The 15,922-nt window shown below is 39.7% G+C and overlaps 1 protein-coding gene across 4 annotated transcripts in view; it reads left to right on the top strand.

Moving 5' to 3' along the window:
• The first annotated feature begins 693 nt into the window (after positions 1-693).
• Positions 694-15,922, top strand: part of mtss1 (MTSS I-BAR domain containing 1) — a 63,417-nt gene continuing 48,188 nt past the window's right edge. The window contains exon 1 of one of the 4 annotated variants that reach the window (XM_044210032.1): positions 694-1,633. In XM_044210032.1, the coding sequence (XP_044065967.1) occupies positions 1,562-1,633 (72 nt within the window). In that variant the 5' untranslated portion in view covers positions 694-1,561. The remainder of the gene's footprint in view (positions 1,634-15,922) is intronic. The other 3 variants (XM_044210040.1, XM_044210047.1, XM_044210054.1) reach the window with 3 other exon arrangements.

Below are 15,922 nucleotides of genomic sequence, written 5' to 3'. Positions count from 1 at the left end.
ATCATTAGATTGTCAGTCACCTGTAGAGCACTTTAAATTGCGGTAGTTGGAGAAGTACTCAGATCTTTAGCCTAAGTAAAAGTTACAAGTAAAAGTCATGCATGTACACAAGTATTAGCATAAAAATATACTTAAAGTACAAAAAGTAAAAGTACTCATTATGCAGAATGGCCCATTTTAGAATAATGTATTATATATTATTGTATTATGATTATTAAGTACATCACTTTAATGTTGCAGCTGGTAAAGGGGTATTTTATATATATATATATATATATATATATATATATATATATATATATATATATATATATATATATATATATATATACTATACTGTACTGCAAGTTAGCTTGTGAATTTCATCAAGAGATCAATAGAGTCTTATCTTTATCCATGATAATACATCATTATTCATTTGTTGATTACATTTTGTTTTAATTCATCTGAATCTGTAAAGTAACTAGTGGCCAAAGGTATCAAATAAATGTAGTGGAGTTAAAAAGTACAATATTTGCCTCTGATTTGTAGTGGAGTGGAAGTCTAAAGTAGCAGAAAATAGTAAATTGAGTAAATGTACTTAGTTACATTACACCACTGTTCAGTTGCACTAACCTGCGTGAAAGGAGCGACACACATTTTAAATTGATTGAGTAAAGAATTTAATTGTGAAACTCTTGGCCGGATGTGGGATTTGTCGCTTTGGCTAACTTGACGCGGTGTTCGGGGACACACTCATTCACTTTAGGTTAGGACTCCCATTGGAGTAACTGGAGGAAAAACGGCTGTCTCTCTCGTCAAAACTCGCAAGAAAACAACGTGAAATCCCTCGGATACACTTCAGGAAACAGCGACCGTGGGGGTTTAAATCCGAGCTGGACATCAGATAAGATCCGTTACCGATTCATTTAGGCGAACTGATTGATCACGGGCTGTGTGTATTTTCGTTTGCAAAGCCAAACACACACACACACACACACACACACACACACACACACACACACACACACACAGTCACAGTCACAGGTTGCTAGCGGAGTTGACGCTAACCCAGCTAGCCGCGTTAGCTAGCTGCGGTTAGCTGTGTTTCCCCCTTTACCCGGGACTTCAACCAGCCGGAGCTAAACTTAAAACAACTGTCAGACATTTTCCAGACAGCCTGCTCTACGGTCCAGTCATGATGTGGTGTTTTTTCGGACGTTTATCAAGTTGGCCGGCCGGTAGCATCGGCTGACTAAAAGCCTGACGTTAGTGTGAGTCTCTCGGTTTCTCTCGACCTGGATTTCACTCCTGTGTGAGTGTTTCTTTTTTTTTTTTTTTTTTTTTGCTCCTTTCCATTGCTGTTTTTTTTTTTTTTTTTTTTTTTTTTAAAAGGTGGACTTTGCCCTCAAGGTGTTGTAACTCTCCTCCCTATTAAATAAAAAAAAAAAAAATAGAAGAAGAGAAGCCTCTATTGATTCTTCTGTTGGAGTATTTCTAAACTTGGCTGGAAGCTTTTTCTTTTGGGAGGTAAAAAGTTTGCGTGTTGGGAAGTTGAGGATTTTTCCGAGGCTGTGGAAAAATGGATGCGGGTATAGAGAAGGAATGCAGCGCCTTGGGAGGGCTCTTCCAGCTCGTCATGAACGACATGAAGGTAAAAAAAAAAAAAAAAATCTAATTAAATGAACTTTTAGATTTCCTCCAAATCATCTATCTATCTATATAATTTTCTTTTATTGCTTTTGCAGTTTATATTTAGAAATGTATTTGTCTGCAATGCATTTTCCAAGTGATTTTTCTCTTTTATTCTCCTCACATCTGGCTTGTTTCCTCCGTGTTGTTACTTTTCCTAATGTAATTGTTAAAGTCAGGCACTTTTCAACGTTACATACTGAGCGACATGCAGGCAGCACCCAGCAGTTTTAAAATTTTAAAAATAAAACAAGAGTTGGTGAAAGCGAATAGGTTTGTGTTTAGAAGTGGAGGCCTGAGCTGGCTGCTCCATTCATTCCTAACGGCGAATCTCCTGCATTACTTCACTTAACATTTGCACTTCCTCAAATATAATATTCATGTTTCAGTTCTTCCTTCTTATTATGGTTGTCATAACCTCTCAGTCTGGTTGTCATTAAGTGCTGGAAAGCTTAAAATAATGCTAAAATGCTATAATAATGCTAAAACTAGGTGAAATTTAGTCCCAGAAATGAATGAGTAAGCTTGAGCTACTTTTAAACCTTGAAATATAGGTTATTATTGACTGGAGACTGGATGGGTGCTGGTGATGCTGAGTGGGTAATGAATGAGCAGAGGTTAAAACTGGAAGTGGGCCATCTGAGAGGGTAACAGAGCTGGATGGGGGTGGATTTTACCAGCTGTGTGCTCTTTGATGTTTGTTAAGCAGGCTGCCCTTTGCTGCCTGTCTGTCTGTCTGTATTTCACTGCTCTCAGATGTTCATCGTTAGCAGCCTCTAGTTTCCAGTTGGCCCTGAATGCATCTTTTTGCCCAAAAATAGCCCGGAAAGGCTCTGGTGTTTTGTAGTGAGTTGAGCCCGACCAATTTCACTGGCCAGTTTGAGCATTTCACAACTATGTCCGCGCATACAGCGGTCAGTAAGTAACAAGAAATTCAAGTACAGTTAAGTGCCCCCGTGCAATACAGGTAGATTCAGGATTCAAGTTCTTTATTGTCACATGGACAACAATTACAGTGAAGCAATCGTTGGCAATGGCATTCTTAATTCCCTCCAACAATGCTCAAACAATATGTATAAAAAGAAAATCACGCAAGAAAAAGAGAATCTAAGACATAAAATAGTGCAGAAGTTAAAAAAATAACATATATATAAACACAATACATAAAGATGTCAAAAACTCAGCTCATAAATATCTACTCACACCACACACTTATTCATTTAATGTTTGTTATAGTTCAGTAGGCTGCATTTTTATTTATTGTACTTTGTAGTCATTTTTAATTAAAAGTTTACTGTTTAGAATTAATGTTGTATTTGCTTTTATTGTTAGTGTTTTTGACAAGTGTGTTTTTCAGCTAAAATGTCCCTCGCAGTACTTTTTTATGTTTGTCACAATTCTTCAGTATCCAAGTTTAAAGGATCCGTATCAGAAATGTTTATGTGTTGATATTAGAGCTACAACAATTAGGTGGTTAATCCATTAGTTGATTGACAGAAAATTAATTGACATATTTTGATAATTGATTCATCGTTTAAGTACATTTTTAAAGCAATAATGCCGAGCATTTCGATGAACTTGCCGCCTTTCCCAGTCTTACATTATAGCAAACTGAATATCTTTGGATTTTGGACTGTTGGTCGAACAAACAAAGCAATTCTAAGACGTCGCTTTGGGCTCTGTGAAATTATTTAGTTCATTTGTCACTATTTTCTGATGTTTTACATACCAAACAACTAATTGAGTAACAGGTTGGACAGGTTGTAATGCTGAGTGCTGACTGACTTGCTGTCTGGAAAACTGCATATCATGTGTTACTGTCGAAATAACAAAAACAGACGTGTCAATACTCGTGCAACGTATGTGAAACTAGAGCCGTGGTAGTCCTCTTTTTTTCCCACATGGTGTCCGATTCACAAAACCACAACCTAGCTAACGTTAGTTACGTTACTTGCTGTGTCGTTGTTCGCTCTATATCGTGATATTGGATTTCTCCAGAATCGCACACTCCACCTTTTAAGTCTCCAAACTGTCGCCAGCAGGCATTCGGCGCGCGGCCTCGTCAAAGTAAAAGATACGAGAAATTCTTATTTCTTTTGGAATCCTGATTTTATGGGCTTTTATTGTTTAACAATTGGGCCAAGTCGGATTCACTAAACTCTCTTAACTGGACAAACTCGTCATAAAATCAGTTAAGCCTGATGAATTCCAGCTGTTCACGAGGAGGTGTGCGTTAATTCGATTTTAGCATTAGCATAATTGACGCCACTAAAATTGCCATATAGGGCGACCTGCTCTGCTCCATTTGTGGGAAAGTTTCATAAACAAAAATGTCAAGTGTAAAAAGAAGACTTTCCCACTGCCAAGCTTCAAGTCCTGCTGTTAAGGATAACAAGTTAAGCAGTGTCAGTAGTCCTATTAGAGGACCTAAAACTATTAGAAAATATTAATAGTATGGCTGTAAACAATGTCGTCAGAGCAGCGCAGTACTGTTACAGTCGGACATAAAGAGGGAATGGTCTGACACGAAGTTAGACGCTTAAAAACATCTTTCTAAAGCAAAGCGACCCATGACTAAGATGAGAGGCGGTCATGTGACAGTCACTGAGATATTAGATGAGATTATTATAGCTACAGTAGGTGATGTTGGACTGTCAGATGTTATAACTAACAGAGGGTGATCCTGCATAAAGACCCTGAAGCAGCTGTCAGAGTGAGAAAATGTTTCTAACAATTACTGAACTGTAAATGTTGCTGAGATGAATGGCAGTAAAATCTAAATAAAACCTCTCAGTACATTGACGATCTGGTGAATAGAATATTAATTTTGCATTAAGTTGGTCTAACATTTTATTTTAGTTAATTTTGGCATCCTACTTAAACTCAATGAATTCACAGTAAGGCATTGTGATTCTAAAGTTTTTTTCCCAGTGCAGAGAGGCAGACTGTTTGTAGTACGGGACGCCTACGACAGGTCTGGACCACTCCTAAATTTCATTCATATCTAAAAGAAAATTCATAATATGCGAAAATTGGTCAATGCCACAAGTTCTCGTCGATCCCTTGTGCGTGCAGTTTAAGAACAAATCAGTTTGTCAGAGCGGTTCTTGCATGATGTCCCGTGTCTTATGTTATGTGGAAATTATTGTGACTTATCAAACTACAGATGATGGTTCAGCCTTTAGAAATACAGGAATATTGTGTAACAGTGGATCTTCAGATGACTCACAGAAAGCATTGTAGCCCTGCCGTGTGCGCTGCTGCCAATTCTTTAAGATTAGGTGTCTTGTTTTTAGACTGAAACCTTTTTTTTTTTTTTTGGAGTTTTATCTCCGTCCTAATTCAAACAAACAGGAAGGTCACCCTGCTGTTGTGAGGGACCGTGCGTCACCCGAGAGGCCACGAGTTTGATCTCCGTTAGATGACGATTTTGAGGAGAATCCGGCAGTTCTCATTTCATTCTGAAGTTAAAGCATTTTGGATGTAACGTGATGGAACTTGCAGACATCCTGTGGTGAGAACAGTGAGCAGTACACATGAGTCACTTCTGCTGTCAGATAACAGGGAAGAGGGATGGTCATGGTGTGTGTGTGTGTGTGTGATTCAGAGCTTGTGGTATCATATCCTGATATTTTACCAAGATGGCACTCCTGCCATCTGCCACACACACAGAAGTCATGTCTAATTAAGTAGAGAGTTGCTGTTCAGATAAATCTCTCCTCAGGGCATCATAACACGCCTCACACTCTGAATCAGTCCGTAGACGTGAAGGCACAGAGGCTTGTTGCAGATTATAGGTCATTTTGTGAATTAACAAAGCAGCCATTTAAAGTAAAGCGGATGATTTTAGTTGTGACATGAATTTCCACACGATAACCAACCTAAATACTTTGAGTACAGACTCAGTAGGCGATTTGAGGGGGGGCGAGGTGGGATGCCTTCCCCCTTGGTAGCTAAATGACCAAAATCCATCCCCTTTTTTAACCTGCTCAAAAGATGCTCTGTGCTTTGACTTGTAGTGACGCTTCACATTGCTGCTTTTTAATAATCGCCACAGTTTCGAAACATATGAGACATGGTGGCTTTGAACCGCCTGTGGGAAGATTGAACATGTACGAGTGTGTCCGTTGATTCAAAGCTCTGTTTCCGCTGTCTGCTTTTCTCTTTTTGGAGCACGCTGTGTGAAATAATTTCTCCGACTCGTCTCGTCCCTACTCTCCCCGTGTGTAACTTACCTCACTCACTGAGTCGACTCGCGGGCAGTTAAACCAGTGCCGTAAAGGCTAGAAAAGCTGCGCCGGTTAAAATAGAAACGCTCCAACAAAATGTAATAATTCTCAACAATTTACCTCCCAATGGGCCATCCCCCCTGTTAAAAGGTAACAAATTGCCTACTGCACAGACTGAACCGTGTTGAAAACCAAGTATCGCGGTCTGAAAGTTGGTGCCAAATTCTTGGTCACATTAGTTATTATTAGTTATTAGTCATTTACTTATTCAGATGTCTCCTGATTTATATCATAATTTTGTTAAGATCATACTTCATTATATTTTGGCACCGTTCTTTCAAGGGGCTTTGTATTAATGATGACATTAAGTTTGGCTCATGCTGTTAACTGAAAAACCATTTTTGTAGAAAAGCATGTTAACATTCAGCAAAGTAAGATATCAGTAAATTCACAACAATAAGAATTTGGTTTTGTACCCAAATTGTGCATCAGATGCGTGATTAGCCTCCACAACGGGTGTAGAAATACTAACCGGAGCTGTATAGGTTTCATTTTGATCTGGCGAAAATTGCACACAGCCTGAAATAGTCTTGATTTAAAATTATTATTATTATTATTATTAATGCAAAACAATTTACAATTTACTGATACACATCCACACTAAACCAACTAACAAAACAATGTTTGTGCGTAAAAGCGATGTGCGTCCACACTAGTGTTTTCAAGTTGTTTTCTAAGATCTCTGTCCACACCAAAACGCCTGAACAATGGGAAAATGGTTCAATTTAATCTTTTCCGTCTTCCTCTAGTGGTCATTGAATGACAGAATCGTTCTTTGTAATCACCTACACTGTGTTTTAATACAGAAAAACTCAAGATTTAGTTGTTCTCATTTACAGATTTTCATGTTTTCAAAACAGTGTCACTAAAACAGTGATTTGATGGCATCTCATAAATGAACAGCAGTTCCTGCCCTACTGTACTGAGAGATGCCATTTAAATCGCTATTTTATGATCATGAAGTGGACAACAGCTGTATCTTGTGATCGGCTATAATGGCGGAGAGTGTTAGAGGTGACAGAAAGTAAAATGAACTTGCCACACAGCCCCTGTCAGAGCATCATTGTTAAACCAAATACTTTGTGATGCTGTGACGTTTTCAGATTCATCTGCTTTGGAGAGTTTTTGAGAAGCTCAGTATTTGTCTGAGAAAATTTTGGCTAAGTGTGGACACACTCCCAGAGCCGTGAGTGTGGGCTTGTTGTACCCTGCGGCATCTGTTAGATTATATCCTAGGGGCGATTTGTTGTCGATATTGTAAAGATCGAGTTATTATTACGTGCATAAAATTATTTTGTTAAGACACACAAACTGTGGGTGCAGATGAATTAGTGCACAGTCTTTCAGTTTCTGATCTGTCTGTCCTGAAGCTTAAATTGGACGTCTGCGCTCTACTTAACTGAAGCAAATGGTACTGAAAGTCCATGCCTCCTATAGGATGACCCTTTTTTTAAATTTTTGAATATGCACAATAATGACAGCCTCACAAGTGGCCAATCAAATTTAATCTTTAGTCTGCATTAGGGAAGAAAAAAAAGAGAGAATACATTTTTTTTATCGCCCAGCCTTATTACATCCTGTCTCAACTTCCTGTTTGATATAAGAAACACGTTTCAGCTCAGAAGACAATCCCCATCCTGAAGCAGCTTCATGGGACCGTCAAGTTCTACAGGAGAGACAGACAGCTTATTGATTTCTGTCTCAGCTATATCAGGAGTGACATTATGAGCCATCGACCTTCCACACTCCTGCATCTCTGCTCTCATCTGTCCCTCCACCCTGACATGCTCAGTACGTCTGTTGTCCATGTTTTCTTCTTTCATTTTTGTCCTTCTCTTCTTCTCCACCCGCTCCTCTCTTCTTCTTCCTATTTTTCTCCCAATTCCCCTTCATCTCCATTTGTAGTCGTAGCCCCCTGATGTAATTCTCTGTTCACGAGGATTTGATTAGTGTTTGAGTATTACATTTATTCTCCTCGTTAACTTGACTTAAAAGGAAAATGCCACTCAAAAGAACAGTTGACCTGCCCTCCTTCTGTCCGAGTGTATTAAGTGAAAATGTGTGTCTGTGTGGTTATGTCTTTATGCATTTGTGTGTGTACGTCTTATCCGTCGTGTGTGTGTGTGTGTGTGTGTGTGTGTGTGTGTAGAATAGCAAATAGCTTTCAACAGTGAGCTACAGCCGTGTTCAATTTCTACATGGACACACACACACACACTATAGTAAACAATGATTATGACTGCATTACTGTGTTTTATAATCAGTCCTTTCTATATATAATTAACTGTGTGTGTGTGTGTGTGTGTGTGTGTGAGAGTAAAATACAGGCTTTTCCCCACACATGAGTTTTGACCTGAAACTGTGCACAATTACATTAAACACATATACAAAAACACACCCTACAACTACAGGCCATAGTGTGATGTCATCAAGGCTTAGTCACAGCACTGATATGATATTTTATAGTTCCTGATAGTTAGGGGCGTGTGTGTGTGTGTGAGCGGTTGATTTCAGAGAAGTCTTACTGCTGCCAGGAAGATAGGCAGCCTCAGGTGAATGTAGGCGTTGACACACACACACACACACACACACACACACACACACACACACACACACACACAGGCAGGTACGCACGCAATGAATCCACAGACTTTGCCTCAAAACTGACCAACAAACACATATTATAGAAATACACACATTGCCACACACACATGTCCAGTTATGTCATTTCTGCGTGTTAAAGACACTCGTCTGCTAGGGATGAGAGGAAGGAGGGATGAGGTGTGTGGAAATACAGGACAGAAGGAAGAACATGAGAGAGGACAAAGGGGGGAAGAAAGAAAAAAAAATGATGGGGGAGGAGAAGAAGGAGGATGAAGCAAGGACAAAAGGAAAGAACGAGGGGGGAAGGAAGAAGGAGAAGTGCTTTACTCACTGAGGACCTGCTGCTCACAGAAACCAAACCTATGGTGCATTCAGGGGCTCCTCATCAACTTTTCAACTTAACGAAATACAACAAAGTACCAAACGGGTAAGTTTTATGTTACCCAACTTTACAGTATGGGCTGTTATGTTTCACTTTAACACATTTAGATTTGCTAAACTCAGACGCTAACGAATCTGTTATCTATCTTATTAGCAGAGCTCCGTGTATAAAACATTCAGGTGGCAGAATTCAGATTTCTAGCCGACGCTGACTGTCGCTTTCGCTGGTTAAAATGACAAACGTCACTGGCAGCAGGTCATGTCAGCTGGTGGTAAATTAAATAAATGATGTAATGTTGTTTGTTCAATATTTCTGTTTTTAGCAGCATTTAACAAGCACCATTTACCACAAGCCCAAGACCGTCGCAGGTTGAAGGTCCAGGTCGACAAACTGAGACCAGTCGAGTCGCGAGCTATGAGAGTGGACACTGAGGGCTGAATGGCATAGATGTTTTGTTCAGAGAGCAGAGATTACAGCTACAAAGATGATATTAGAAGAGGGCACGGGTTGTTATGATGGATAATAGTTAGGATGGCGCATAATATGCACACTGTCGAGCTGGAAAAACTGGGAGTTGTAATCTTTTAAATGCAAACCACAAATAAATTGTTTAAGATAATCATTTATTTTAGAATATCTTGGAATATGAATAGTAAAGCTATATCTATAGTAAGGATAACAGGACTTTGCCTCTCTGTGGATTATGGGATACTGGCGGCTGCAAAGAACACACCAGTTGCAGAAGGCTGCATTTAGATCAGACAGATCATTCTGACGTGTTCAGTCTAGAAGTGCAGACTTTGGAGGATCCAGCTCATTGACTGGGATGCAGCCAGAGACTTGAACTGTGTATGGAAAGTTTGGAAGAAAGGTGGAGGGATAGATGAGCACGAGTCAACAGGTAGACGGAGATGGAGGTGATGAGGCAGTATGGATGACTGCAGTTCACTAAAGGGTGTGGATTTATAACACACACACACCGATATCACTACCCACTGATGGAACTATCTACGTACAGTAGGCACCACCTTTTGAGGACTATGAGGGTTTTTTCAGTTGGAGGTTTTATGAACGGATGTTTGAGAATTTTAAAAAAGAGGGTTGCACTTTTAAAGGCAAACCTTCATCAGTGGAAGTTTGGAGTATTTTCTTAGGCTTATATGAAGTTAAATGTTTGGAATGGAAATGTAATATATTTTTTTTACGTTTTAAGTGTTTTTAAAGATGTTTTTATCAGTCTTAAAGGAATTCATGTTGGGTAGTTTTATTAAATTGCGGAAATAACTTTTCAGTTTGTTTAAACAGAAACTGGATTTGACAGATTTGAAGATTTTGCTGCATTTTAGCGGCAGTGTTACTGTTAATTACTGTACTTCTGGTTAAAAACAGTTTGAGTACGATTTGGACAAAACTACTAGAATCTCCATATTCAGAAAATATTCACTGGCATCAATTTCAGTCAGATGCCTCCCAGAGAACCATGTGGGAAGTAGCAAGAGAGTGACTTGAATTCAACTTCATAAACCAGCAACCAGCCGCAGAAACTTGAGGCCTCCAGGATGGCGTTGCAGGTGCACAGTCCCAAATTGATGAACACACAGATTTTTTACTCATCTGTCAGTGTTCCAGATGTGGACCGTGATATCACAACTGCAACGGAAACAGTTCAATGACTGTGCTGATTTCAGAAACAGACTGCTTTGGACTGTGCGTTGGAAGTGTTTCCTCCCCTGCGTCTCTGGGGCTGGAACATTTGGGACTTATAGCAGCGTCTTACAGCGACTTATAGCAGACTTTTTTTTCATTTGTGTATTGAAACAGCAACTTATTCATGACAGGGTCTGAAATTAATACCCGCCAAGCGCCAAATGCGGGTAAATTTTTCGTTTGGCGAGTAAATCTCGGAATGCCACACTGGTGGGTAAATGTTTGTACCGAAGGTAATAACAAACTATGCTGAGAGTCTCCACCACGTTTTGGTGTCATTTGACACAAACACACACACATTACCATATGTGTTTTTACACGCGTCTAAACAGTGCCGCGAAACTGACCGCCTCAAGCGCCCCCAGTTAATACACATGCCGGTCCACCGCGGCAGTGCCACGTTTTCAACACGTTATCATTCCACGGTCAAATTAGCAATTGTAAATATCCAACGTCCGGTTAGACTTTCAAAATAAAGCTTGCTGAGAAACATTTCAGGTGACGGTCGCAGTTTGATTTGGTTTAGGCACCGAAACTACTTGGTCGGGTTTAGGAAAAGATTGTGGTTTGGGTTAAAATAACTACTTCCTTAAAACATTAACATTGACTTGATTTGTTTCACACGGGAAATGAACCCCGGTCTTCTGTGTTAAAGTCCTGTGTTTGAACCATTGCTTTTATGTTTGAAGTACATTTAATAGAAAATACTTCAGTAGAATTTTTGAGATCAACACTTCTTGAGTTGCAGTATGGTTTGAATTGATCAACCTTTGATCAATATATTCAAATAAATTTGCTTCAAATTTTGCTGTGGCCTCTTTAAGTTTGTATTCAAGATAATACGTTATTATCTCATTGAAATTACTGTAACAAATGTATATGTGACACAAAAAGGCAATTTATTATTTTGGACGGTAAAAAATATGCTTGGCCGGGGGATTTTTTTCATCTACCATTCCCCTTGGCCAGTGAGTCAAAAAGTTAACTTCTGACAGACATTGATTTAGGATGTTTTTCTGCAGTGTAATAATTCGAGACGAAGCAGCCCGTTTAACGTCCAGTGTCATCAAAAGCAGAAAAATACCAGCTGTAGGGGGCATCCTGGTGGCGTAGGTGTTTAAGGCGCTGACCACGAACAGCAGCGTCCCCAGTTTGAGTCTGTCTGGGGACCTTTGTTGCATCATTCCCCATCACTCTCTCTCCTCATCTCTCTACTGTCAACTCTCTAAAGGCATGAACTGCCCCCGAAAATACTTAAAATACTAGCTGAAGCATTCTGCTCACCATTCTTAAAGAAGACCTGCAGTCCTTCGCAGTTGTTACAATGGGAGTGATCTGCCTGCTGTCGGTATTAAAGAAAGAAAAGATTGTGAGTTAAGTAAGAACGATAAGAGGAATGAAAAGTCCATGCTCTCTCCTGTCCGTTTGTCTCACTTTAATAAAAACCTCATTGTTTCACAGATAAAGGACACAAGACTTCAATGAACAAACCATTAACCTGATGTTGACGCAGCCTACCTGTCTACTTTCCTCTCTCTCTCTCTCTCTCTCCTTTTTGTCTTTCTCTCTTTGAGTCAACCAGCGTTGCTCAAACACAGCGTTAAACAAACCATCAACCTGCTGTTTGAACAGTCTCAACCTTTCTTGCTCTCTGTTGCTTCGACATGGCGACTGTTTGTCTAAAACATAATTGCCAGGATTGTGGACAAAATGTCTGGTGTTTCTTTTTAATATGTATTTTGGGCGACATAGTCAGTATATACTGAGCCTTTTGTAGAAATGAAACCATATATCTGTGAGCTGTTTTTAATTTATGTCTTCAGTAGGAACCAGTGGGCTCGGGGTTGAGAGCCACAGACAGTGAAGTGAACTCAAAGTATTGAGAGATGGATAAACACATTGTTTTTTTGGTCTTTTCATGGGAGTTCTTGACAATAAAGAATAACGCCAGCCTGAATAAAATGCACATGAAATCCAACAGGTCAATGAGATACAGATGTGGATAGAATTAAGTGCATACACAAAGCCTAAACATTATTTTCTCCTAATAAAAGGAAGGTAAAACAAGAGCGATAGCTTAGTCGTAATCTTCTGTAGTGTGTAATTGTCAGGTTTCACTCTCAAACTGGTTTGAGATGAATTTGCACCATCACATTCTTTTGGTAAATGCCTTCGCCGCTCCTTCACTCAGTGATTTATGATTCCCATACATCACAAACCAGGATATTTCCCCTCCTGCAACCAGTTAGTTAGAAGTGCACGGCAAAATGGTAGATGGATACAGTCTACACGGTCAGCTTCTCAGTCAACACTCTGGATATCAGTCTGTTTCCTCGTGAACAGACGTTTCATTCTGTAAGCTGCATTTAAAACCGACTCAGAATTAACCTCCAATGACACCCAAGCTTTTTCTTTTCAAAGAGATTGTTTACACAAGGGCACAGCAAAGGAGATTTGTTTTGTTTCTAATGAGGAAGTGAACATTTAAAACAGACCATCATTTGTAGTCCCAGGGTATTCTTATCATCTGTTTGACTGCCATGCAGTGAAAGTGGTAGGACTAAAGGCTACTTGTAACGTTTCTGTAGATTTACGCAGAGAAGGGTGTCATAGGTAACTGAAGGCCGCTGAGGCTCTTAGAGGAGCTGTCACACACACCTCCCAAATCTCACCATTGCTTTGTGCAGCCATGCCTGTGAAATAAGCAACAAACTGATTGGTTGATCCAATGTTCTGTCCAGAGGCAGGTCCGTAATGAGAGACTGGAACTGATTGAAACACGTTTAAACCCAAATCATACAAGTATAAATGCTATCGTCTCTGAATGACATCCATGCATATTTGCTAGCATACAGACAGAGAAGCATGTACCACCCTTTAGTCTCTCAACGTTTCCTGAGGTTGAACTCTAAAACCAGTTCACTGGAATTTGTTCTTTCAACCCGCTTCCCTCTCAGTAATACCCACACCTCTCCAAACTGTTATCGGATTATCTGGAAGATAACAAACAAACAAACAAGCACTCATACACAAGCAGCAGTTACTTTGGCAGCCAGCTGAATGCATGGCTGCACATGTGAAGTTAAGAACGAAAGCTGAAGTGTACACACACCAAAAATAACGAACACAGGTGTTTTTTAAAACTGAAGCACATGCAGAGAAAGCATCACAAAATGAGAGACGGATCAGTCTTTTGTCAGTTAGCGGTCAGCTGGCTGTTGTAAAAGACAAACATGCGTTTACATGTATACCGACATACAGAAGCAATGCGGGTCGTGTTTCTGAGGCTGTATCCAGGGTCATGATCTTTCTCAGTTGGACACTATAGGCAACAAACAGAGCAGGAAACACAGCTTCTGGTAAATGTTAAAATTAATTTAACTGGCTTTTTCGCTTGAATCTTCTCCCCTTTTCAGTAATTTTCAGCAGCTTCTATGGAGCCGGTTCATGTTATAATATCTCCAATATTATCAGTTCTCACTTTGCATGTGGTTCACCCTGTCACGCAACTCTGAGCATCAAGTTGAACATTTTAGCTACAGCAATGTGTGTTATTCTGGAAACAGGACTTGAAAACACACCTGTGATAGCTACTTTTTTACTCATTGGGAATAGAATATCTTTGCGTTTTGGTCGGACAAAACAAGCACTTTGAAGACTTCACCTTATTAGAAATTGTGATGGACATTTTTCACTATTTTCTTAGACCAAACAATTAATTGATTAATTGAGAAAATGCTCTGCAGATAAATTGACAATAAAAATGATTGTTAGTTGCAGCCCTACTCCACTGATATTTGCACCTTCAACCACGGCAGTGTTTTCTGGCTGACTGACTGATTAAATGAATGTATTACCAGCTCAGTGGCTGAGTGACTAGTTGACTGAGTAACTAAATAAGTTCCTTCTAGAGTCATTCAGGACTCTAGAAAGGTCAACAGAGCACTATTCTCACTTTCACGCCAGGCCCTCCTCAGCGGTCTGGCTCTTTTCTTTGTGTCGGTCAGTAGAGCATGTCAGGATTATCATGGTAGGATTAGACGCTGATGGCAGGTGACTACAAACACAGACTATAAGTAACTGTATACCTGGTCATGCTGTCTAGTTGACTAAGCAGATCGGATAACAGCTCTGTATATACATGGAGAGCTCAGGCTCTGTGAATAGAGTTTACTGTGTCAGTGCTAGTGGAGCATGTAGACTGTTTCCACTCATCTTAACAGAGTTTTAGGCAGCTACCAAAGCTGGTTGAGTTCATGAAATGTCTGAAATAAAGACAAGTGCTTATGGAAAGTTCCCAAGCCCAACAAAGCAACCAATGTTTACTTTTGAGAACCTGGGAATTTATTTGTTTGATAAATCTTTTGTGTTTTAACTTCATAAATGACTTAAATGATTCTTCAATTTATCAAACTTGTCGTCAGTTAATCTTCTGTAAGTCATCTAATGGATTAATTGACTGACCTTTTCAGCACTACAGATAACTAACCGTCATTTTAGGTACAACATGACCGATGACCGAGACCTGACTGAGAGTTTGATATTTAAAAAATCTGAAACAAAATATTGTCCTTTTATTTTACACGAATACATACCATAAACAAATGTCTCTCAGAAGGATCCCTTAAGTTTAGTTATTAGAGAATTGTGACCAAGAGAATTCCAACCTAAACATGCAAATAAATCAAATCAAATACGAAAGCAAAGACCCAAATGGTTATATTGTTCAGTCACTACCTTTTTGTAAAAATGTTTTCTTCTTCTTAAAGTAGACGGCTGTTTTGTTGGCAGCTGTCCCAGGGAACCCTCTGGACACCATCAGTGACCTTTGTGGGCCCCAGGACCCTAATTTAGCAACCACTGCTCTAGAGCTCTCCGTATCAAGCTGCAGTGGACCCTGATACTCTGTCTGTCTGTGGTGTTTTCTGCAAAAACCACTGCTGGAATATTTTGTCTACGACTGACTGTGACATTCCTGGCAGTCACAACAAATCCTCTCAGAATTTAAGGTTTAGGCGAGAAGTTGCGAAGGAACAAGAAGGGCTCTCCAAGAGCTGCACACACTGAAATACAAGCAGCAGACATTTTGTAGTGTATGTTCTTGATTTGTAGCTAGACACTTGTCCAGGATGACCTTCAGTGACTGCTCAAGTAGAATAAACTTAATTTCTTAGATAACCAACATTACATGAAGGAAGTCAAGAGTCAGAGCCACAGTGCTCTGATGATATTCCTGTGAACAGTAGGGATTTAATAGTACACACAATTC

Source organism: Siniperca chuatsi, linkage group LG2 (genome assembly GCF_020085105.1).
Source record: "Siniperca chuatsi isolate FFG_IHB_CAS linkage group LG2, ASM2008510v1, whole genome shotgun sequence".
Lineage (NCBI taxonomy): Eukaryota > Metazoa > Chordata > Actinopteri > Centrarchiformes > Sinipercidae > Siniperca > Siniperca chuatsi.
This window is presented reverse-complemented; position numbering and strand designations above follow the sequence as displayed.